At 39.4% G+C, this 26,118-nt stretch overlaps 1 protein-coding gene and 1 long non-coding RNA gene across 15 annotated transcripts in view; one reads left to right on the top strand and one right to left on the bottom strand.

Annotated features, from left to right (window-relative positions):
• Positions 1-9,255: 9,255 nt before the first annotated feature.
• LOC310841671 lies at positions 9,256-19,355 on the top strand. Its single transcript, XR_014562676.1, has 2 exons — positions 9,256-10,358; positions 10,389-19,355. It is a non-coding gene; the product is annotated as an uncharacterized lncRNA (long non-coding RNA).
• Positions 19,100-26,118, bottom strand: part of QKI (QKI, KH domain containing RNA binding) — a 112,667-nt gene continuing 105,648 nt past the window's right edge. For all 14 annotated transcript variants that reach the window (XR_014562543.1, XR_014562544.1, XR_014562545.1 and 11 more), the window contains one exon: positions 19,100-25,761. Coding sequence is in view for 6 of the 14 variants with exons in the window: in XM_083732707.1 (XP_083588833.1) it covers positions 25,745-25,761 (17 nt within the window). In the remaining 8 variants the exon portion in view is untranslated. The remainder of the gene's footprint in view (positions 25,762-26,118) is intronic.

Genomic DNA, 26,118 nt, shown 5'->3' with positions numbered 1-26,118 from the left:
CTAGTGTGCCTTTTCTTCTTTTGTTCCTTAATTACTTGAGAGATACCTTGAGTGATTTCTTGAGTGATATCCTGAGTACCACTTAGGTGGGTCATTAGGTGTGGATTAGTTGCTAAAGTCTTTGTGTCTTGACCTCTTTTACACGGGAAGACACCCGAGGACACCAAAACCTGCATATATATATATATATATATATATATATATATATATATATATATGAAAAAGTATTATAAACAAACAATTAACCTAGCAAGATGGTAAGATTTTGAGCAGTGTAAGAAAAAACTAAAGTGTATATAAGAAGTTGTGACAGACTGGGTGAATGAAGGAAACACGAGAAAAAGAGACAAAAGGAACCATGGAAAGAGAGGATGGGAAGACGGTGGAGAAATGATTTCTGGTTTTCTGTTTATTTTTTTATATCCTAAAATTGTTATTTAATTTCTATTTCAGAGGGGAGTTTTGTGTGTCATTTGCATTGTTTCTGTTCATTTCTTTGATATGGAATTGTATCAGAAACTCAAATACATAAATAAAAAGGAGTGAAGGAAAGGCGATTGTTGGCAAAAAGTTGTGCCTTTCCTCCATTTGTAGACATACAGCCCCCCGTTAGCTGCTCTTTGTTTTTAAAGAGTGTTGTTGAAATGACACAGATCTCTGTGTTGTGTGCAGTTTGGCCCTCAGGCCTGTACCTACTTTCCAGTGATCAAAGGTCTAAGTTTGTTATCAGTCATAAACCAGACCAGTTGAAAAGAATAACCTTGTTTTCTCAGTCTTCAAAGCATGAACATTACAAAATCACATGGGATGGCTTGCTTGCAAGAACAATGGTTACAAATTGAAAGGGATGGATTAATATGCTAAATAAACCTCTTAAAAATGAAAGTTAATCTTAAATGCATCAAGCAAGTGAAAGGTATAATATGATTACAATAGGAAAATAAACTTAACGTGGAGAGATGATTCCTAGCTTTTCTTTTAAAAAAAACAACAACACCAACCTCAATTAATTGTTCTTAAAATGTTTCGAAGATTACGTTAGCAGTTAAGAAATAGGAAGCTGAGTTTAAAACAGAAAAGATTTATAATTTAAAATAAGGGATCAAGACTAGTTTTAGCTTCGTCAAGGCTAGTCATACGTTACCAAAGAACAGCTATGTTCTTACTTCCATTGAAGTTTCTTCTCAGAAGTCCCAGAGTAATTAATAGAAGTCAGTCGCTGCTTTTCCCTTCTATTGAATGAGCCCAGCTTCTCTTCCCTCCGTCTCATTTCTCTTGTCTTTCCCCATGCCTACCTTTTAATATTTAAAAAATTGCATGTTTGATCAATCACCCGCCAGATATTGATCTTGATCCTAGAGAGGATTTGGTATATGTGACACGAACATGATGTATATGCTTCTATAGTGAAGCAGCTCCTATTACATATATTTGAATGCACCCTAATTGAATATAGTCCCAACCCCACTTCTCAGATGGCAAAACCATACAAACTAAGGATAGCAATTGAGTAGCTAGTTATATCTCATCAAAAAAAGAGAGATGAAATATTCCACCAAAATCAGGGGGGAGGGTGGGACTTGCATAAAATTAGTATGTGCTAGTTTATACCTATATAAATTATATAGGTATCTCAGTGGAATGGGGAAGAATAATATCCGATGACCAGCATGCCTGTAGATTGCCTTGCAAGATTGTTTTCTTAAAAAGGCAAGGAATATAAACCATGAATGCATGAATAAAATGTGGGGAGGCAAGGGAAATTGGTTTATGGTGAACATTAGCAAAGGAAGTTGGTATGTCTTTAAGGCTACAGTCCTGGGATTATGTGGCATTGAAATCAGTGGGACTGAGTGGGCATATATAGGAAAGATTGTACTTTTAGTAGTTTATGTGCAGTGTTGTGGTACAGTAGTTGCAGGAGAACAGAAGAGAAGAGTATTATAAAGACAGTCTTGTGCCACTGAATAAGAGAAGTGCATGGAGCTTAGGAACTTGGGTTAAGCACTTTATTTGCTGATATTTGATCTTATTGTCTGCTATAATATTCTAATGAATTATTGAATATTGTTGTTATCTGAAAGTTATGTTTTTATCACAAACTTTTTGTACTGAATCGGTAATATAGAAAGGGGGCATACAAATTAAAAGTAAAATGAATTCAAACCAGATATTTGGAGCGGAAGTTCCATGACTATCAACTGCAGTGCATTTATATGGAACAGATACACTCAGGTTTGTATTGTAACACTGCTTCCTATTACACAGATCAAGTAATGCTGGAGAGGGCAATCTGCTCCACTGAAGTCGTATTAAACAAAGTAAGGGTGGTTTTTAAGGCACATCTGAGAGGCTGCAGTGATAGCGGGCTTAATGTTGTTTGCTCTCTCCATTTATTGTAAAACAGACTGACTAAATATCCTCTGTTCGATTAACAACAACACTCTCAATCTCACTCCAGTCTAAAATGACCTTTGTAAAACTATCCAGTGGTCTGAATTCTAATTACACCGGAATTGATTTCCCTCCCTCCCTTGGGTACAAATGGGAGAACATACACTTAACTTTATAGACCAAAATAACAACTATGTATTATTACATATACATAGATTATGTAGTCAATGTGTTTATAGAACCAAAAAAGGATTATTATTATTATTATTATTATTATTATTATTATTATTATTATTATTATAGGGGTGAATTATCAAATTCAATCATCACTAGATTTTCACACCTAGATTTGGTTTTGATTTGTCAGCCAATGTTTGGCAGCTTTAATATTCCAAGAATATTATGTGAGCTCTGCCTTTCCAATAGAGCTTTGTTACCTAAACAGGGTTGCCGTCCTTTTAAAAGCCAAAAAGGAGAGGTCACACATTCCATTCAATGGGTGTTGTGTCTGAATACACAAATAGTTTAGCTCGTACGGTTACTGACATGCACCGTTCAACAAGTGTACAGCGTATGTACCTCTGTACACAATAGTTGAGCAGTATAAACCAACAAGTGTACGCTCTTTCACACGAACACTTATGTGTAGAGGTAGTTTGTACCTGCGTTCAGTGTAACATGTGAACAAACTTAGAAATTATGGTCCCTGGGTAGGGCCTGGGAAGTAGGCCCTCTGAATCCAGAGGCAGAGCTCAGAGCATGTCTAGAAGTGGAAATATTAGTACTGGCTCTGCCCTCAGGCAAAGCAAGGGAGCTGCCTCAGATAGCTGATTTTGTGAATCTTATTTATTTGCAGAATGTGCATCTTACTTTTCAGGGGGGGGGGGCAAATCTCCCAACTTGCTTTACTACAACCAAGAGAGTCCCTGCCCTCAGGCTTACATCTTAAAAAGGCACAACACAAAAGGGCAATGCATTGGTGAGGAAGGAGGAAACACATAATTCAGAGCAAGCACCGTCCTCTCCCCCTTCAGGCAAGGATCATGGCCCACAAAGAGTATTCTCATTCGAAAAAATTAGACAGAGAATCTAGGCTCTTTCCAGTGATCAAATATTAAATTTAGTAGATTGGAGCCTGAGTGGGAAATAGTGGTGAAATATAAGTCTAGGGATACAATTTAAGCAACAGTAATTTGCAAGGATTAATAGTGCAGATTCAGACACATGTACTCAGAAATAAGCCCCACTGAGCTCAGTTGGTCTTACTCTCTAATAAGTGTGATTAGGCTTGTATTTTCAGTGTGCTAAAGTAGTTTAGGTTAGAAGTTAGTGCAAAACAACAGACTAGCAGGATTTGCTATCTCACCTTACAGCTCAGTAACTCATCTGTGTTCGTTCTGTTTATTCAAACATACCAGCTGCCTGAGGAGCCCTTTGAATTTAAATCATAGGCATGCAGGGCTAAAAGGAATTTGGAAATAATACAGGCAAGACTTGCCCGACACAAAATGACAATGCACTGGCAGAGTCATTGTGACAAAGTATAACATTTCTCTCATTAGACAGCAGGGGGGTCCCAGATAAAGAAGGCGACAGTTAACACACTGAACCATACTAGCTACTAAGTCCCCAAACGCTATGCAGGTGCTATTGGTTTTTTTAAAAAACGTACCCTGCTTTCCTCTCCATAAAGAAGTTTTCTGAAGCAGCTTACAAATATAAAAGCAAACATCAGAAATTCCTCTAGGGAATGTGAGACAGCAATACAGGAGCAGATGCTTGGGAAGGAGGATTCTGTTTAGAAGCCTTGCTTCAGAGCTCCCTGGGAAAGAACAGACGGCCCATGTTCAGCTGCTGAAATATCAAGGCAAAGCTGGGAAAGATTCATGCTGGAAACCCAGAGGGGCTTCTGCCAGTCAGTGCAGGTGTTGAGCTAGATGGAGCAAAGTTCTAAGGCAGCTTCCTATGTGGTGGTGAGATGGAAGAAAAGGGCAGCTAAATCAAAAGAGTTTCAGATGATTTATTGGCAAAATATATCCCTTCTCCAGAATTCCATCTGCAGGTCAGATTATGGAAACCCTATGCTTGAATACAGAAGAACCAATAGCACATGAGTGTCATGGCAATCCTGGTGTGTGGCAGTCTGAACACTTCAGATAATGGAGGACTTTCAGTGAATTCACTCCTTTCTTTCAAAATAACCAGTTCCCACAATCATTTGAAGCAGGCATGTCCAAAGTCCGTCTTGGGGGTCCAATCCAGCCTGCCAGTTGGCTAAATCCGGCCCCTGTGGCAGTTTATTTCCTGGGGTAAAATCCTCAACAACTTCAATCCTAAGAAAAGGTTAACAACAAAGGTTGGCCCTTTGGCTGGCCCTCACAGCCCTTCACTTCGTAAATCTGGCCCTCTTTGAAAAAAGTTTGGACACCACTATGAAGCAGTGAAGCTAAGCAGCTCTGGTCCTGTATGTTGCTTGGATTACAGCCCTCCTAAAAACCAAACGTAGGCCAATCTGAGCCCCACAGAGGAAGAGCTGAGGATGTGAAATACATCAAAGAAGAATGATTCTTTTGCACAGACACCAAATTTGGGTTGGTGTTGGGAAGCAGCCTTGACAAATAAAATTTAAGGAACAGATGGATCTGAACTGGCACAATATCTAAATCAAATCTAAATTTTGAATTCGGAACTTCAAAATTTGAACTTCTGCACCCCAAAATGTCAAATTATAAAGCAGAATTACTTTTCACCCTCCAATTTTTTTTCAGTCCTAGCAACCGCTTTCCTCTTGCGCTGGAGCCCTGCAGGACTTCATCTCATTACTAGACATACATGGATGCTAGTGGAGATAGGAAGGCAACAGGAAATGAAGTGTGAATGGACAGCAGATACACAAGACTAAATCACACCTGGACTTAGCAGCCTCTTTGATTTCCCATGGACTCAGAGACGTAAATGGGAATGAACTGGCTGAAATTCAACCATCACAAAATAATAGATGTTGACAGGTAGGGGAATTGCTTGAAAGAATGAGCAATGGGCATACATAAGATTATGCCTAAATCTTGCCAGCATTTTGTTTAAGTAGTCAAGAGGTCCAGTGTCTATCAGTGAAGGTGCTCCATATAATACATAATGTAATACATGTCTAACTATGCCATCCAATAATCTTTGTCAGAGTAATTTGCTGTCTGAAAGCAGTTAATTCATATAGCAATGGTTACAGGTGATGAATATTTGGACATGGCCACATATTGACTCCCTGCGCTGCTAATTCAGTCTGAAGATGATACCCAGGAAGCAAAATCTAACTGGAGCTTGGCGAGGGTCTATTCAGATGTACCAAACATCACCATAGTTGACAAATGTGATTTTTTGATGAAATTTCCCACTCAGAATCATAGAATTGTAGAGTTCGAAGGGACCCTAAGGATCATCTAGTCCAATCCGCTGCAATGCAGGAAGATGCCATTGTCTCATATGGGGATCAAACCTGCAACCTTAGCATTATCAGCACCATGCTCTAACCAACTGGCAATTGCTTGCTTTTTTGCCAGAACAACAGACAAACCACAGGATTCAATCTGGGGGAGCATTTCTTGTGAAGCATCCTAATTCTACACTGACGTCATTTTAATATAGTCCAGCCTAGCCCAACCTGGTGCTCTCCAGATGTTTCAGATTACAACTTACATCAGCCCCAGCCAATTGAACTAGAAAGCTGAACTAGAACACTACCAGGGTCCATGCCTGGATCGTTTAAATCCCATGGCAGAAATATGACGAAAGATAGAATCTCCCAGACTCTTCACAGGCTTTTCATTTGGTGTGGTGGCCCAGAGTGGAATTGTACCATTTAGACCTCTCAGAATGTCTGAGTTTTGTGAAAGAGCCTAATTATCTCCCCCCAAAAAAACAAAAAGCTATTGCACCCTAGGAGCATCATCATCATCATTTTATTTTATGCCGCCTTTCCTCAGTTAAAAACAATGCTCAAGGCGGCTTACAACATGACAAGATTTACATAATTACAAAAGTCACAAACAATAAATAAACCACGTCAAAAAAATACACAACCAAATGGAAAACAATTTCCACATAAATCAAAATCTAAAACGAAGGATAAAGCATTAATATCACAGTTTAAAATGACATAGGTAAAAAATAACAGCATTTTTTTAAAACAACAACAACAAAAACAAAAAAACCAGCCTTCTCTGCCCAGCAGCGGCAGCGGCAGCAGTCCTTTATGGAGCCTGTCAGGCCCCGCCCTAGGCCAGGTGGTGAGCAATTTCATCAAATGCTACAGTAACTCCTAAATATAGATTCAGGTAAGTAGCCGTGTCGGTCTGACATAGTCGAAATCAATAAAAAAAAATTGTATCTGAATAAGTATGCATGCACATGAAAGCTTATACCCAGAACAAACTAGTTGGTCTCTAAGGTGCTACTGGACATTTTATTTATTTATTCCTAAATATAGATTTACATTCCCATCCACATCTAAAGAGGCATCCGGCCAATTCAATGGACTCCATATGATGAGCATCTCCAATTACACATCTGTACGAGAATCTGCATCAGCTACACACACAAAACCCGGCTTCTACATGATCTACCTTCTGGTTTTGGGTGCCGTTCTTTCTCTTTTCAATCATAAAAGTAAATTTTCTATTATTATTTCTACTAGTACCTAAAAATACTTTTAGATTTACAACTGTGCAGACAATGTATCTTAATGTTCAGGAGGATATCGAGGTCTAAAGAAAATAATAGTATATAGATTGGACACAATAATCAATTGCTCACCAGACACCAGAAAGAAAATAATACCATACATTTATTATTCAAATAAATCATTCTTCTAGAATTATTTCAGGAAAAACATGTATCCCACTTTTTTATGTTTTATTAGTACATTCCAGTCAGAAGCCATCTAAGGAGGAGAAAATAATTCATTAAACAATCAAGGAGACATTTGTAAGTCAAGGACTTATTATTATCCAGACTCGAGGAAACATACAAGTCTTCAAAAATATATTACGTTTTTATCTATTCCAGTTAAGTTGTTTTACATAAGAGAGAGGAATTTAATCCGACTGATCTATCTCTGTAGCAGCTCAAGGGGAAAGCAATTCAGATTCACTATAATCTGAGTAATAGGTTCAATGCTAGCTTCCTCTTATCATAGGGAAAGGAGCCGTTTTCATTTCACAGTTTATGGTGCCTTCCCTATAGTTAGTTTCTCCCTGATGGCCAGACATAACAGAAGTTCTATTAGTGAAGTCTTTTGCACTTGTGGCTTACGCTAGAGTGGAGCCACCACCCGTGCTTAGCTGAAGTGTGAACACAGCCTCTTGGGGAATAATAGACACTAAATCCTTCATAATTAGATCTCATTGAGGAGGTGAAAATGAAACACTTGCTAGTTGGCTCACTGAATTCTCCCCCAAATCTGGCACATTTGACTCTCCCAAACTATAGAGATGGACAAAAGGGTTTTCCTCTTGGTCCTTCGTTCAATACACACATTTATTTACCGTATATCCCAGCTTTCCTCTGTGGTGCTTAAGGTGGCATATTTGGTTCCCTTCCTGCACATGGTGTCCTCGCAACCATGGTAGGTTAGGTTGAAGAGATGGTGATTGGCCCAAGGTCACTCAAAGAACTTCCTTCATGGTCTCCCATGGTCGCCCAACACTAACCACTGCTCCACACTGGCTTTCAGTTAATACATAAATAGCTCCCAGCACAACACATCTAAGCTATGTGGGGAATGAATGTCATGTTTGACCTAAGTACAGGGATGACTCAAGGTCTTTTGCCTCCTGATGAATGACCTAGACCATTCCATGCAAGACAGCCGCCCACTTCCTATTTCAATTGTTTCCCCTCCTGCTGCATCTTGCTATAGCCAACCTCAAGTCTTTCTGGAGGGTCCCTGATCCTGGCATGCATGTGCAGGATTAGTTGAGAGAATCAAATCAGCAACCCCCCCCCCCGTGCAATCAGGGTTCTCCCATCAAGCCTACTTTGCTGCCCTATCAAAAGGCAGCCTGATTGCATGGAGAGATCAATGTTTACATATTCATGTGAACATTCTTCTCTCAAGAAAACGATTTGAATGAACAAATCGTGCAGGATGCATTTTGAGAAAAGTGGTGATTTATGCTTCTCAGCTCCCGGACACTGAAATTAAGAGAAAGAACCCACAGAGAGTCAGCACAGGGCTTATGCACACTAAACTTTTCCCCATGCTTCCAGGATTGCCGTAAAGAGTGGGTTTTTGTGAGGAAAGCTCCAGAACATTCAGACATGGAGCTTTAAGGCATGGACCATGCCTGCAAAGCATGGAGGAAAGCTAAGTGTGGATAGTGGCTGGGAGGAGCGCAGAGAGAAGAAACGCCAGGGTGCATCTGCACAACTGGGTGCCTACATCTGCCCCAGCTGCAACAAAACATGTTTCTCCCGCATCAGTCTCTACAGCCACAGCAGGTGCTGTAACCGTCCAACAGCTTGACCTCATCCCCAAAGGCACACTCCTCCATTGTCTCCTGAGACAGCCAGATGCCAACAAGAGTGGCTGGAGTGTTGGCATGATAACCAGAGAGAGGGATGGATTAAAATTCTCATTCTCAGTCATAAAATGCATTGTGGGATCTTCAGCTAGACACTTAGTTTCAGCCTAACTGGCCCCCCCTACAGGGTTGTTGTATAAGGATAAAGGGGGAAGCTATGTGCTTTTCTGAGTTACCTGGAAGGAAAAACAGAATATGGATAATTTAGATTGCAATGGAAATAAATCTGTGACAAAACAGACCTCAATTAATAGGAACTTTTAATGGTATGTGTAAATTAGTCTTATTTTCTTGCTGGTATCTGGTGAGCAATGGATTATTGTGCCCTTATCTTAGTTTGGCTGAGTTACAGCTACTTTCTGGGAACTAATCTGGAAGGCTGCTGCTGGCCTTGGAATGAAGCAAGAGCATCAGCATCAACCACAGCAGGAGAAACATCTGCTCTTGGGTGAAGGTATTGTCATCTCAACTCCCCCACATACAACCATTCCTGTGAGAACAGTGTCCAGTGGTTAAGAGCATCAAGGCTTGTAGAATCTGCTCTGCCCACTCTGGAGGTGTTTTCTTGCTGAGAGAAGCAGCACCATCAACTGGGCCAATGCCAGAAGGTAGACCCACCCTGTCCCCATGAATGATGTAGTCAACTATAGGGCCTGGATTTCCGGGTTGGGGTGGTTTACAATTACTGGGCCAACGTGGCTCCAAAAAGACTCAGCACCCGGTGGAGAGGTGCAGTAGTTGGCTAATCGCTCATTCAGCAAGAGGGAAACTCACTGTTGCTTTGCCTATGTCAGTAGACAAGCATGTATCCTCAGGTATAGAAAAATCAATAGTAAGAGTCCTTACTGATCTCATTATACTCGCTCCATTTAGGTGAGCGACTCAAAATGAGTAAACCGAACACTTTTATTGGACTAATTTCCATTCAGGACCAAAATATGCACACTTGCAAGCGGCAGAGAACTCATCTCCAGGCAGAATGAGGAAAAAGCTAATTCTCAACTGCGTACAGAGTAACGGTGCTAAGGCTAATACTTTTTAGTCATTTCCGGTAGATGGTGTCCCAATTACAAAACTTTTAGCACATCAAATTGTTGTTTACAATATATTAACCAGCAGGGGGGTTACGGGCTTATGTAATGACCCAAGAAACTATTTGCAGCATAGCGTTTAGCCAAGGTAATCCATGTGATCAGTGAACCTCCGTGTATCTGAAGGAAGCAGAAGCAGAGTGGCAAGGGAGCTGTGAAAGGAGAGATTGCATTGCCAGGAATAGATTTCAGGCCTGACCCTTGAGATTCCTTGGGCCTCAGTAAAGCAGGCACTCTCTCCTTTAGTCATCTGTAGTTTCACAGCTTCCAAACGGGGATCAAGGTTGTGTCTGTCGTCTTCCTTTACCAACCTGGCACCCTCCAGATGTTTTGGATTATAACAGCTGTGTTGACTGGGAGTTGTAGTCCATCAGGTTGGCAGACTTCATTTTGTGCTGCATTTCTAGGCACTGGTCTGCATTTTATCCCATTTGCTCTGATTCAGCAGTAAAATGGGGGTTTTCCCAGGGAAAGTGCCAGGACACGAAAACAGCTGTTTGAACACAGAGCTTTAAAGCGCGGACCTGTGTCTCAAAAGCATGGCACGAAAGGAAGTCTAGATGAGCCCTGTAATTCAGAATGCTTGTAACAATGGTTTGAGAGCAAGAATCCTGCCCTCAGTAACTCCTACCAACTATAAATTTACTTAGTCATGAGTATACTCGGTTTTAAAAACAGCTGCCCTAACTCTCAGTTCATTTCTAAAAGTGTGTTTGCATAGATAAACATCTGACAGGGCCAGACTGCAATAGCCACCCTTTGCTGTCCTTAGATCTCGAAATCAGCCCCTCAATTTGCAGGTTCCACATAAGTTACCTCAAACAATATGGAGACATAATGTATCAGTGTTTTAGAATTTAGCGAGAATTTGGTTTATAAAGATAGTTTAGAGCACCACTAAGAAGTTAAATGCCAACCTCATTTCCAAAGAGCCAGTTTTATCATCCTGTCAACCATGCCATGGCCCTGCCAAGCACATCCCTTGTCAACTGTCCAGACCTTGGCAAGAGTACGTTTCTGAACAACTGCAGCAGCATCACAAGGGACGTCCTTAAAAGGGGTGTGTGTGCAAATTATCATGTCCTTACTAATGTGTAGTAACACATCTTGATCCTACAAATAACATGTGGAATCCCACATGCAGAAGTGGAAAGGAAAAGCCCCTCAGTACACATGGTCAATAGAAGGATCAGGAGCACAGCTGACCACTGTCCCCTCAGGGGGGTCCTCTGTCCTCCTCATATTAAGGCTATATAAGAGTTATAATTTCCTGATAAATTCTAATTTCCTGTAGCAAAATGCACTTTGATGAACAGAATCCAAAGCTGAGGGAGTTTTTCATTCAAATGTGTTCTTTGATGAAAAGACCCAGCAGAGACCAAATAAAAAGACAAGAGGCCAGTGAAAGGGGGTGTGTGTGTCTATTTTGCTTTTGAATGTTTGTTGACTTTTGTACATGAAACACTTATCTTATTAGTATGTTCGGCATTGCACAGCAGAAAGCAGTGCTTTTTCCACAAAGGCCTTTGTAATGAGGGGCTCTAAAAAGACTTTCAGCAGTGTGGCAAGTTCCCTCAGAGGCTTGGCAAGAATCTGAGGTGCGCAGGTCACCATTTCTAGAAGCAGAAGACATCTGGTTTATTGGAAGTGACACCCAGATCACAGTTAAGAAAGCCACTTAGGAGGATTAGTCGCTGCTCATTTGTGCCTTTTGGATCTTTTCTCATTCAGAAGTTGTGTTAATAATCATCCTCTTTGCAACCTAAAGGAAGGGAAGCACTGGGGAATGGGATTTGCAAAAAATGCAGGGCAAAGGAAAGGGTGTACGATAAGCCTGAAAAATGTGTGATCTACCAGGCAGGCATGGAAACTTAACAGGCTTGACAAACTTCCCACCAGCACTGGCCTGTCTGTGTGAGACGTCTCAGGCTATCTGGTGGGCTGCGTCAGGCTTCATGGCATACAAGTTTTGCAGGCCTGAGGTAGAAAACAAAAGTTGTAGGACAAGGAATGTGTAGTGAAGAGGCCCTATCTTAGCCCCTTACTCTGCCTTTTATGTTGGTTACACCAAATTGTGCCAAGAAAGAAAATAGCTATTCCTTATGAATAGGAAGAAGGCAGATGGCTCCATTCCAGAAAGCTTGGATGACCAGGAACACATTTGAAAAGCAATAGGGCTTTCATTGTATATGGGCCAAAGCACTAAATTTCTGGCTTTCCTCAGATCTTTTGTACTTGTTCCCAGGAAACAGAAAATACGGGCAAGGACATAGCTAAGTGGTAGAGCTCTTTGTGGGATGTATCCAGAGATATGCTAGTGGAAGACGTGCCGACGGTATCGCTGTTCCAAGAACTGCTGCACAATAATTAGCAGAAGTAATTGTACAACACAAGACTCTTATGTTAACTTGTGGCGGCGGGGGGGGGGGGGCTCTCATGCATAGAAGAGGCTTTCTTTCCATGGAAGGACTCCTGAAGACTTAAACTTAATTCGGAGGTTGCTGACACTGGAAGGCTAGTAGGCTCATTTGGAATTTTGAGCAGGTGCTAAGGGTGCCAATCACAAAATGGAAGCCATGGGCAGTGTAGGATAACAGAAAATGGCTGCTAGAGCTAAAAGAGAGGAGAGCAAAATGGTTTGGGCACGCCCCCTCCAATCAGCTGCCCCATAAATGGTCAGGGAGGAGGGAGCCACTGCCATTAGTCACTGCCACATTTTGTGCCTCTGATCTATTCAGAACATAGAATCAAAGAATCTTAGAGTTGGAAAGGACCTTGGGGGTGGGGGGAATCCCAATTAAAGCATCCATGACAGATAACCTCTGCTAAAAAAAAACCTCCAAGGAAGGAGAGACCACTACTTCTTGTGGGAGTCTGTTCCACTGCCAAACAGCTCTTACTGTCAGAAATGTTTTCCCCTGAAAGTTTAGTCGGAATCTCCTTTCTTGTAAATTGAAGCCATTGCCTCGAGTCCCACCCTCCAGAGCAGGAGAAAAGATGGAGCACATCCAACCCTGACATCCAATTGTGTGTGCATGTTTAAGTGTACACATTCAATGCCGAACAGGTTGAGATAGTGCAGACCAACTGAGCAGGAAAGAGAAGGCTCTTGTGCTTTGTAGATTTCTGAAGTGATATTACCGAGACCATTTGTGAGTGCCACAGAGGGTATTGGCCAGCATGCTGGTACCTGTGTTTGTTGGAGAATCCTTCCTCGATACATCTAAGATCCGAGGTTCAATATATGGCACCTCTCCTCAAAACTAGGGGCAGACAAACCTATTTCTGCTCCATGACACTTTTACATGTTTCTCCCATAATTCTGTTCTATTTCTGCACTGATCTTTTTTTAAAAAATGATCTCAAAATACACATTTAAATGCTTTCCCCCCTCCAAACATGTAATTCGTACACTGTTACCTTAACCCACTGAGTATTACATCAAAATATTTGGAGATATGTGAATACTGGGGTAGTTAAGTTCTACTTCTCATATTGCAGGAATTTTAGATCAGGAAAAAACCCATATAGAAATCCACAATGATCATATTCACGACGATCATATTCCTCAAACTATCCCTAGAGATATAAATGTTCAGGATTCTCTTTAGCTGCTTGTCCACATAGAAACTACCGTACTGTACTGTTTTGACCATGTTGAGCATTGGCCTGTATAAGCAGTAAAACGAGTGCAAAGGGCTTGTTTTCTGTTGCAATCTTTAATTATGATAATGGACTAAGTCAGGATAATAGTTGCCAGGCACAAATAATCATACTTATGAATAAAATAGTTTGTTCTAATGCTGCATTTTGATAGGACAATGTTTTGCTCCAGCCGGGTAACATTTTTAAAATGTCATACTGGATTTGAACAAGTAATCCCATTGTAATGTAAAATATAACTGAATTGGAATGAAGCAGGGTAATTCTGATTGGTGCAACAGATTTTTCTTTTTCTTTTTTTGCTGCTATGATGATACACCAGCTTTCAGCTCAAAGTTCAAACACTCCTCAAACAGGGGAGTATTTATTTTAACAGATCAGCTTGACCCAAGAGATGTTGCACATACAAAAATAAAATAAAATGATAAACTAATTTCCCCTTTACAACCTAATTCCATGCCTCCTCTTTGCATCACATGGAATCTCTTTTTGTCTGTTTCTGTACCTTTTACATACCATAGCAGAACTATGTGTTGCTTTTCTCTGTAAAAGATAACTAGATCTACAATACTCAAATTTTTATTAACATTAGCACCTGAAATTTATTGTTAGGGAGTTCCAGCATGATCTACTATTAACAACACACACATAGTTGCTCACAAAGGTTATGTTTTTGCCATGAAAATCATTGACTCTTTTTGACAAGCATTGTTATTTTGCTGCTTGACTATGATTGCTGGGCAGGGAGAATAAACACATTAGCTGTTGTGCCTGTCACTCACTTAGCACAGGGGACTCCTCACATCCAGCAGCAAAGGTTGATATTTGTCGTCCAATCTAATTTGCCTGGCCTGCTGGCTCTGATCAGCTCAGGCCATGCTCTTAGCCCTCCCCCCAATTTGTCTCTGCAAGCTCCCCAGCCAAAAAGAGAGAGCGAGAGAGATTGTGCCCTGGAGGCTGCTTCTCATCTCTCCATCTGCACCTTCATAAAGCCCTGTGAAAAAAGCACTTGACCTTTGAATCACAAAGCCAAGAACAGGGCCACAAATGGGACTGCGCACACATAAAATATGTGAAATAGACTGAATCCCAACATGTATTCAATCTGGATGTGGGAATTTCTGGTTCATCAAGAGCACGGGTTCCCATGGGGGTGGCATTTTTTAAAAATATAAAAAAAGATCACAAGTCTATGGGCAGGGAGTTGTCACTTAACATTTTGAACAGTCCCAAGAATTTTTAAGCTGGACATTTAAAATGTTCAGAAACTAGGCACTAAATCTGCCACATAGATGCCATACTAAATCTGCCCTTCAAAACCTGAATTTCTTTTCTTTTTCAAAATTGTAACTCCAAACATATCAGCATAGATCTCAAGGCAGGAAGTTTAGAATATTTTAAAAAATAACTCAGAAAAGAATGTTTTCTTTCCTTTTCCATTTCCCCCTTCCTACTAGCTCCTTGCCACATTGCTTAAAGCAACAGAAATCCTTCGGATAGGGTTGTCTTTTTTATAGCCTTTCCTTTTTTATTTCTGCCAATGCACTTTCCCACTTGTGGTCATTTGTGTTTTTCATTCTAAAGCTATTTAAGTTTTCAGTTAACTTTCGCTTTTTTGTTAATTAACAGCCCAATCCTTTACCCTTCTCATGCTGGGTAAAAATTACACTGTACATTGAACACTTTGCTTAGTATCCGGTGGATGACATATACTTGCCAGTTGGGTCTTCATCCTCCAAGTACTCCAACTGGCCTCAGAAGTTGGGGAGAAATCTGGGACAACCAAGCTGTTATTTATTTAGTTTCAAGACTAAGAAAGCTAATCTATGACTAGGCAACACATTCTGTGATGCTTTCAAATTGCAAAGGCTCTCCTGTTTGTTGGGACAGTTGACACATTTCAGAAGTGTAGACTGCAGATAATCCCTACCACTCTTATTTCCTTTCTCTTTTCAAGGACTAAAATATCTGGTGGTTCATGTGGGAGATTCAGAGGCTGGTTGATACAGAACATCTCTCCCACCAAGTATTTCCTTTCTGAATAATCACCACAGTAAATCCAGTGTTTCAGTTCAGAGGTGAAAGCGCTCCTAATATACATATGCAACATCTTTGCTACTAGTGCCGTAAGTGTGCATGTAGCAAACCTGAAGCATTCCATACCTTACAATTACATAGTAAGGGCTGTGTGTTGTATGTGGGGAGGAAGTTGTGTTCAAACTGTTTCATCAGCTCTCAAGAGGACCAAACAGCAAGAGAAAAGCTACTCTTAACGTGCTCTTAAGACACAGTCACCAGGAGTGTTGCTAGGGATGGGTCCTTGGGCACAGGCTCCCCCTTTTTCCCTGAGTGCCTCAAGAGCTTCTAGGTGAGTAATTAATTCAAGGAAATAAATTAAGAGGACTATCTAGTAAGATTGGTGGTACTTGAAGAGATCTGGAACAGGATCTGTTGGGAAATTAATTGAGGTCAAGTTTGAGGGTGATCTAGAGTGGGGAGCAAATTAAGACTTTATTGGGGGCAATTTGTGGATTGGAAATTAATTTGTTTCTGTGATATTTGTATTCTAAATTGGCATATGTAAATATCAGCTTATACTTGAAACTCAGAAGTACTTAGCAACCCCCCTGCTATTTATCATGCTCTTGGTATCTTAGCACAAACCACAAAGGAGAAAAGGGATTTACTGGCAACCAGGATCCCAGGTTCATAAAAGCACTGCATGGATCTTTGCTTTCATGAGGAATGAGTTTATGATCTGTAGTCCATACGACAGTACATTTTAACCAGAAGACCAAGCGTTCAGCCTTTTGCCACAGAAAGTGGCAGAGTTCAAGTTTCTCAGCAGCACAACTTTAGCACTGTTTTGCACAATTCATTTGTGATATCGCCTGCGATTTCATGCAAAGAATAAAAGCTTTATTTACATTTGCAACTTTTTCTGGATTATTATCCTTGTGAGCATATTTATTCAGATGAATGCAGGTGTTAACAGGACATGAGAAAATCTTAACATGCAAAAGGATAACGTAGCATATTCTGGAAGGTGCTTAAGCCCTTTATGAGAAGGCTTGTTCCTACACAGGAGGGCTCATGCTCAGAGCAGAGGACGTATCAAAGTAATAGCAAAAAAAGGCAAATAGAGTAAATGAGTCATGGCTGGAGCCATTAGGACAGCAGCCAGCTACATAAACATTCCAAGGTGGATCCTAAGAAACATTGCTTGTTGTGCCTGTTTCATCCCACCTTTCTTTCTTTAGTAACGGCTATTTCAATTAATTCATGTCAGCAACTGACTAAAACAGTAGCTGAACCGATTGTGGCCTAGAAGCCTTGAATGTGATGGTGGTGGTTGTTTTAATTGTAACTTACTTTTACAATGTGCAGGACAAGCAGATCAAAGGCAGTAGAGCTGAACCAACTGGGGCTACATGATGTTGCCTAGATGAGGTTATGAGAACAAAAACAAGCAAGGAAAAGGTGTGTGCCTTAGGCTACAAACAATGACCAGCCAAAGGAGAGGTGAATATGATCTCCTGTGCTGTACTGACTGAGTAGTCTTGGAAAATGGTTTTCCCTCTGACACTTTGTCCATAGGTTACACACCTGGGCAGGCCATATTGGGTTTAAAGAGCCCAGCAAAACCGTTACCTCTTTTTGCTGTTTAGATGTAGTTCACTGCAAACTGGACTGCCAGTAATTCAAGCTACTGATCAAACAGAACTAATGCCAGGAATGTTAACTGTATGCTGTCCTCTTGCTGTTGCTGTAAGCAAGTGACAAGGGGAAAGTGATGCTCTGATCCAAGGCAACTGCTGACTGGATATATTGTTCCCCAGTGCAGGATATACAGTATGCAATCACAATGTACCTCTTATTAGCATAGCAGCACCATTCAGCTAGAGTTCTGACGAAGCCACAGGCCATCTTGGCTGTGAGTCTTCCTGGAAGGCATGCTCCTTGCCTGGGAGGGATAAAAAGCTGAGGCTACTGTGGAGACTATCTTGGCTGTTTCTTAAGTGCAGACCCAGGTCATGAAGTCTGAGCTTCCATGACCGCCACTCACCAGGATCTACCATTGGCAAGATTGACAGCAACAGCACCAGATGTGTTCTATGCTTGTGACAATATTTTATTCTCATTAATTATACCATTTCAAATGTGCCTTTTATATTTCACTTCCTTTAGTAATGTTTTCTTCTGACATGTTTAATAAAAATGTACTTCATTGTGTTAAATGTACATTCTGTAGTTGACCTCCTTTGTAACATTTTATTTTGAAATCTTCTAATATTTTGGTTTCCTGTTCATTATGCTTTGGATGTATGCTGGCTTTTTTTTTTTTTACTTTCTTCAGTAATGTTTTACTATGGTTTGCTTTATTTGATGTTTTGCAGGCATAGGCAAACTCAGCCCTCCAGATGTTTTGGGACTACAACTCCCATCATTCCTAGCCAACAGGACCAGTGGTCAGGGATGATGGGAGTTGTAGTCCCAAAACATGTGGAGGGCCAAGTTTGCCTATGCCTGTTTTAATGTGTTGTAAACCACTTCCAGATTTTTTTCTTTAAAATATAAAGTGATACAGAAATGAAAAATAATAAAGCAAAAGAAATTTTTGAGAACACTGAAATGATGTGATTGAGGTAAGCTGGTTCCGTTAGTGGTCTGTATGAATCCTCAGGCAGGAAACCGGTGAATATTGGGAAGGGTTGCAACTTGGGAGAAGGGAAGCAAAGAAATAGGAGGTCATTGTGGAGGGTTGACTTGCTTAATGCTACAACCATCCTGTGCCTCAGCAACCTATAAGAGGCAGTGCGCCAATAACACAGTTGAGTGCCCACCTCTTCTTGAGGCTGAAAATATTGACCAGGTTTCCAGAATATCCCCACCAACAGCTGCAACACAAAGGCATCTAGAGAATCTACCACTTCAAAAACAAAAGCTGCCATTTCCTTAAACCTTCAGAGACAGAGTAGAATAAGGGCAGGGACCTTCATTAAAGCAAAAGGTCAAGTACTCCTGGAATAACATGCCATAAAGCAAGGGAAATGTGCAGTTTTGCTCTTCCTAGGATGTAGCACCTAGCCACGGAAGTTTAATTACCTGTAAGACAAGTACAACATTTATTTATCTTGTTCAATAACTACATGAAACACAAGGATTCTACTTTTTGTTGGACTTTACTCATCCTTGTCTGGTTGTTTAAGGAGTATTTCTAAATTAACTCATCGATTACACACACACACAATTCTGATCTCCTTTGACTGATACAGGCTATCTCACATGTATTTTACAATGAGAATGAATTAGGGAACTAGATGCAGAACTCTGGAATCTCTTAAGGTGTTAGAAACATTAATGACAGTTAAAGAGTGCAAAATGTACATTCTTTATTCTGCCATACATTGATACAGAATAAAATTTGACTTTTCAAAATATAAAAGTATTGACAGCCCTACAAGCTGTCAATTGGCTTTTGAGGATAAAGCACATATAATTTTTCCAGTTTTTATTGCACATCATTTACAGGCGTGTTTCTTATTATTATTTACAAGTGTTTGGGCAACACCCATTTTTTCCTAATACACTGTGTTGCACAAACAAAAACTTAAATGATTCAAGCATTCTCACAACAGATCTCAATAGGTTATTTATATATATTTTAAAAATTCTCCTTAATCATTAGTCCTTCAGAAGCAAACCTTTGTCCTGGGAGTAATTTCTCCTGATGCAATTAGTAGTCAACCACTAGCACAACTTGTATCCAGAAGTGAATACTGCAAGTAAGCCACCTGCTGCTTCTCAAATACCCACTTCTAAGGCAGGATTTTTACACCTGCAGTTAGTGATCTGGCAGCATAAAAAGAATCAGGAGCACTGTTCTTTAGTTAACCAGTTTGATTCAACATTGATTAGCAGAAAGTATTTCACTGGCGATTGTGTTCACTTCATATATTAATGCTACATCAAAAATAAAGATAGGAATTCCAAGCACAATTCACAATTTGCATCCTGGGGAATGTTTTTAGACTGTGGACCTATCTTTATTCTATGAAATATGCTACTTCAGAAACTTGTGTTAACATACACTTATTGTACACAGTTGTGCCTATTATGTGATTATTGTATGGCTGTCCACTTCCACTGGCATTTCCTAATGAAATTACTTCAGTGGTCCCTACCTACACTAAAAGTTGTCAATTGGTAATGGTGGTCTACAGTAATGGTTATTTTAAGAAAAGTGTGGGCATCTTTTAAGTGTTCACTTAAAGATCTGGTATTGGAGAACTACTATTTAATCCAACTAGGTTAGGTGCACAAAGATAAATTCTACTTGAATGGACAAAATTATGGCCTAAGGACTATTTTTAACTTCTACAGGATATCATAGCACAATCCTAAACATGTTTACTCATATGCCAGCTTCATCATGGTTAATAGGACTTGTAAGCAGGCTATGAATTTGGTGTCCTGACCAGTTTATTCCTTCCAGTTACATATTGTCTTGTATTTAGATGAGCTTGTTTATTCCAGGAAAAATAGCCACAAACTCTCCCCACTTCAGAGGAAAAATCACAGGGACTTGCTGGTAAAGGGCAAATAATAAATTTAATGATAGCTATACTAAAGAGTGTAACAGCAACAAGCAGACTTAAGTAACTCATCCTTATTTCAGTGAGCCTTTTCCGATGAGACTTAACAATGGGTACCCCCATCCCCCATGGTAGTAGATTTTTATTACTAAGTAACCAGCAGTGTTTAAAATGTGACTTAAGTATTTAGAAATAATGTCTAACTCCAATTTCAAATTAAATACATAAGGTGCCATCTCAAGGAACTATATGGCAAGGATCCTGATTTATGAGGTGCTGTGCTTGTGCATGGGTGCTTCCCAACTCCATTGAATAGCAGCTTTTTCAAAAGCCCATCCACACTCAGGAGGGCTCAACAGGCATGAGCATCTGTCATTGGAATGACATGCCTTTTGCCTTTACATACAAATTAAATCCCTTCTTCCAGCTCACAGGAAGGTTTGGTTTTTCACCATAAAACAAGTCATGGTTATTATTACTATTATTTTAAAAATGTGTCTCACTGTTCTATATTATACAATTAATCAACGTTGGTTGTGGCTTCAAACAGTGGGTATGCAACCAGTGCTGCAAGGGAAGACATCCACTTGCACAGCAGGACTTCTCACCTTCCCTAAACCCTCTGGAGCAATTTTTAGGGTGTGTAGAAGGTTGCATGGGGTAGAAAATGAAGGTGACATCCAACCGCACAAGCAAAGTCTGTTCCTTTCATGCAGTGTTGAATACAACTCATGGGGCAAGGCTAACATTTGTTGACCACTGAAGCATATTGATGACGGGTATATTGGTGTAATACTGAAGTGGGTTATCAACCTTTATTACAAAACACCCTTGTATTGTTTTATACATAAGAGCAAACTTTCATATTATCACAAATATTGAGTATTATCTAGTTAAAACTCTGGATTTCAGTATTTTCTACTTTATTATATTATTCATAAAGAATCCTTGATTATGTTTAAAATGTATCAATCTGTCCTAACATAGCCTCTATCCAATAGATGGGATTTTGTTTTTATTATGTGGTGGAACTGAAGTATAATGCTTCAGTTATATATATATTAATGGGTATATTTAAAACTGATTACTTTAATCAGGTGTCATTGTCTATACAAAATCATTTTTGTTTACAAATGAGTAAATTTTAAACAAATGTAATTAACATAGCAGCTATAAATAGGCCACAGAAAGCATGGGTTGTACTGAACAAAGTCACCCCATTTTCACACAAGGACACTGTTTGTGCAATGGAACTCCCCCTTTCCTCTCTTCATGCACCCCCACAGCATGCTTTGGAGAGACAGGGAAACCTCCCAGAAGAGGTGCACATGGGACAAGACAGAGAAATTCGGTTGCACAAGCTGTAGTCCTTGTGTAAATAGGATGAATTTGGGGATATAGCCCCAAGTTCTTAACAATTGTTTCCTAGTAGAATGAAGTTGATTGAAAGTAACTTACTACAGCTTGCTTCTCTGAACTCTGATTGCTAAAGTTATCCCTTGGTAACAGTCAACTTTAGACCTTTTTGAAAATGGCTACTACTAAAGAGTTTATTTACTTTTTGCAGTTATTACAAAATGACCTATTCGACTTTGTACAGCTTTGTACTGCCCTGAGCTAAGTGGTGTTCAAACACTACAGTAGATTTAAAAACCCACAATCCTAAAAGTAGTTAAGCTACAGTGTTCAAGCTGTTTACTGTGAAGCAACCTGCTTGAAGTCAGTACAATTACCTGAGAATTATGTAGTTTGAGGATTGCAACTTAAACCCCTTCAGGGTCACAGTGAAAGTAATTTAGATTCATGTACAAGGGAGAGGCAGATTCTGCTAGAGTAAGGGGTGAAAAGTTTCTTGCTTCAAATACATTCAGAAGCATGAACAACACAGGAGAGTTACATATTGAGATGTCTGCTGAATTGTCCTTTTAATCAGTGCTTCAAATCACACTGAATTTGTGTAGCTTCAAAATGGCTCAACAAAGAATCAAACTGGTTCCTCTGGACACATAACATAATTTACCAATAGATTGGTATCTTTGCCCTTTTGCTGTGAGCTGACAGTGATTATTTCAGAGAAGGAAAGTGTGGAATTAGTAATGCAGATGCTGAAAGGCAAGTGGCAAGACTCTACAAGAATGCCTCCAATAATGCTACTTGTTCCCAACTCTATTGGCACCTAACCCCAAGGTAAGAGGCCAGAATGACCAAAGCCAATTTAATAGTAGTGTGCAGAATGTCAGCCAAACAAACAACATAAAACAAGTCACGTTGTGTTATCGGTGGTCACGTTCTTCAGGGTTAGTCCAATAACTCAAGACTTTACATTCTTCCGTCTTTCCTTGTTTATTTTAATTAAACATGTAATGGTTAATAAACTGACATAGTCCAGAGTTAGTAGGTTGGTATTATAACATTTATTAAAATAATGCTATGGGTTAATAGAAACAGCAAAGAACCAAAGAATTAAAATGCAAGCTATGTAAAAACCCAACTAAAACCCAGATATGTCTAATGTATTCAATCCAGTAGCTAACTAAAAGCCCAAAGACAACACTCCCAATATAATAATAAAGTACTGCAAAACAATTGGCAATTTTCAGTTATCAAAATTGTGGGTTTTGCATTTTTGTATCCTTTTCTCAATCAGGAAAAAAATTCTTCTGAATGTTATATAACATACATATAAAACAAGATAGAAAAATACATTATAAACTTGTAACAATGGCTGTAAATACATTATCTTACATGTTTCTCATAGGCAATAGGTTGGTTATGGTACATACATAGCATCAAACTAAAGTAAAAGGAATAGACAAATACATGTCATCTGTATGGTAACATACAAGCGATGTATGTATACCCACTCTAAAAAAAATTACATAATACTGTCAGAAAAAAGTCTTAAACTACATATTTTAATAAAGAAAAATTCAATAAAGAATGATAATACTGAGAACCAAGGCATTCAGAGATTTCAAATGTCATGCTTTAAGTTGATCCAAAATGTTGTCAACTAAGTCTTCAAACTTTTTCAGAACAAACATTACTTTTATAAGTCACACTTCTCCCAAGAAGAGACCTTTGATCAGCATCTAAAAATGTCCAGGTTTATCATAGTTGAGATGAAACTGGATCAAATACTGGTTATGTTTTAGCAATTCTCTCTCCAAAATTTTTGAGTGTTGCAATTTTATTCAACAAAACAAAAATCAAAATGGCACAGCATATACTGAAAGTCAAACCACAAAACCTATGTGTAACAGGAAGACAAAGCCAGTGGCAAGATAAAATAAAAGCTAGCTGAATACAAAAGGATGTATGTTTATTGCATAGTAAATAAATTGATACTTGTTTCCAGGTGAGACACAATGGTTAGACCAAGTCACCATGCAGGTGCTTAAAAAGTAAGCCCTCTTACCTAACTTACTATTGACCTTTGATTTGGAAGCTGTGAAGATTTTTAGGATAATAAGTTGACACAATGGAGGGGGGTTATCACCTGATCTTTGCCAAATCTGCTCAAAGCAATTAACGTATCACTACTTGCTCAAATTTTTTTTTACTTCACCTTTGTGCGTAAAGTGTTTTATCACCACTAGCCCAGCTATGCAAATGTTTACTGACTCAAACTGAAGCATAGCTGAACTTCCAGATAGTTAACTGATACTTCTTTTCTTTTTCAGTAAAGCGCAACCGGCAGTTAACATTCATCAAGTAGGAGTTTGATGAGGAGTACACACTATTTGGCATTGTAGATGAAGCACACAAAAACCTAAAACATGCTCAAAGACAGACTGTCTGAATGCTCAGTTTAGTCATGGACAAAATCATCCTGTAGGCAAGTTCACGTTCTGCTGTGTTTTCCCTTATCTATTTCAAATAGGGACAATGCAACCTATTCCGGGGGCGGGGGGGGGGTATAACACTTGCTACTGTATAAATAGTGTAATCTAATACTTTGATTTAGAATGAGACTGCATCTTAGAACCCTTTGGTTTAAGGCTGAGCAAGTACTATAAAAATATATTGTCTACAATTGAAGAGGGAACATGTTACAAAAATATTGCGGTTGGCTGTTGGTGGAACAATTCCATTTCACAGTTTCAGATCTGACAAAGTTGCATTATGCTATGGCAAAAACCAGGTAATTTAAATGGTCAACTCATTTGTCTTTCCTCACAGCTTCTTTTCACATACTGGGCGACAGAGTGGCATGCATTAACTTGCTGTCTGAGGGAGGAGCGGATTATACGAGACATCTGACTAAATGACCATGAAGAAAATAAGGCACTTTCTCTTCTTTATACTTATTCCAATACTTAAAAAATAAAAAATAAAGACAAAAAGGCTCTTTTGGTCTTTTGTTTCTCGACAACCACCAGAAAAAATCATTTAATGAAATAAAGGGTTTCTTTGTTCTTTTTTCTTTTTTATAACACTTGAAAGTATAAAATGCTACATTTCCAAAAATATATTTTTTTCTGCACCAGCACCCTTGTATAGTAAAAGTATCTACTTTTTTTCAATTTGTTTCAATGCACTACACTTTATCTACAATTTCATTACATGTATACAGCAAATAGGCAAGCATGGCTTTTACATCCTTAATGAAATTTCTCTATACAGGGAGGTTTAAAAAAATATTTGAACAGTTTGCCCAGTAATGTGACACATAATGCATGTACCTTGTACTCATGTAATCTTTTAAGGAAGTTGATATATAGTAAAAGAAAGTATCTCAGGATTAGCTTCAATAGTGTTGCTGTTTAGTTTATGCATTGATGTAGTTCAAAAATTCAGTAACCTATCTTTCATGGCACTTTTTTCTTCTTAAAAACACCCAATTTGGCAGGTAATATAAAAAAGGCTGCATCTTCTGCCCTTTGAGGGCATTGGTAGTGACTACACTGCATGTCAAATTTTGAATACTTTTAGGAATCCCTTCACCAATGACATCCCTGACCAAAGGTTCATGCATGATGCATCATCACACAGTACATTCAAAGAGAACTTTGACTTCTTTATGAGAAGAAAAAGATTCCTAGAAGTCTCACAGTAACTGCCTCTGTCATCAGGGAGTTAAGGGACATCTGCCTCCATCTCTCAAGTGAGGCCGTTCTTACCATTCATTTAGGGTGGGACACTAAAAGATGATCAGTGCGGAGGGATGAATTGGACCTTATTGCTTTACTACTATTCAGTGCAGGTTCTAGAACCACTTTCACCCAAACAGGGAAAAAAAGCTGAGTTGGAGGACAACAATTTCTTTGTCTTTTTGTTAGATGGTAAGACGAACGGACAAGTGCCTCAGCTCGCTGCACTGAAGACAGGCAAGCAAAGGCGATTACCAGTTAACTGATCAGCAGGCAGGCATGGTCAGGTCATCATTGGGTGAAGAGTTCAGAGGTCAGAAGGTCATAGGTTAGTTGCCGGTGGCGGCTGGGTGGTTAGAAACAAAAACAAAACAAAAAGGAAAGAAAGATAGAGAAGAGATTAGTTTCAGCTAGTGACGGCTTAATGACAACATGAAAACTAATCACAACTAATAAAAACAAGCATGTTTAATTCTGACATACTGCTTGACACCATCTACAGAATGCAATAAAAATCATGACAGCCTTCTATCATGATTTGAACATATGAAGGAGAAGCCCACTCCCACAAAACTGGTTAACGAGGAAAAATAGAAATAAAATATATCTAATGGTTAGTAGCAGTCGATGAAAGGGGAAAAAAAACAATGAACAGTTTCTGGAACTTGGTAAAAGAATTTAGAACAGTCAGTGCACCATATCA

Source organism: Podarcis gaigeae (genome assembly GCF_964106915.1).
Source record: "Podarcis gaigeae genome assembly, chromosome: 3".
NCBI lineage: Eukaryota > Metazoa > Chordata > Lepidosauria > Squamata > Lacertidae > Podarcis > Podarcis gaigeae.
Note: the sequence above shows the minus strand (reverse complement) of the source record. Positions and strands in the feature narration are given on the sequence as shown.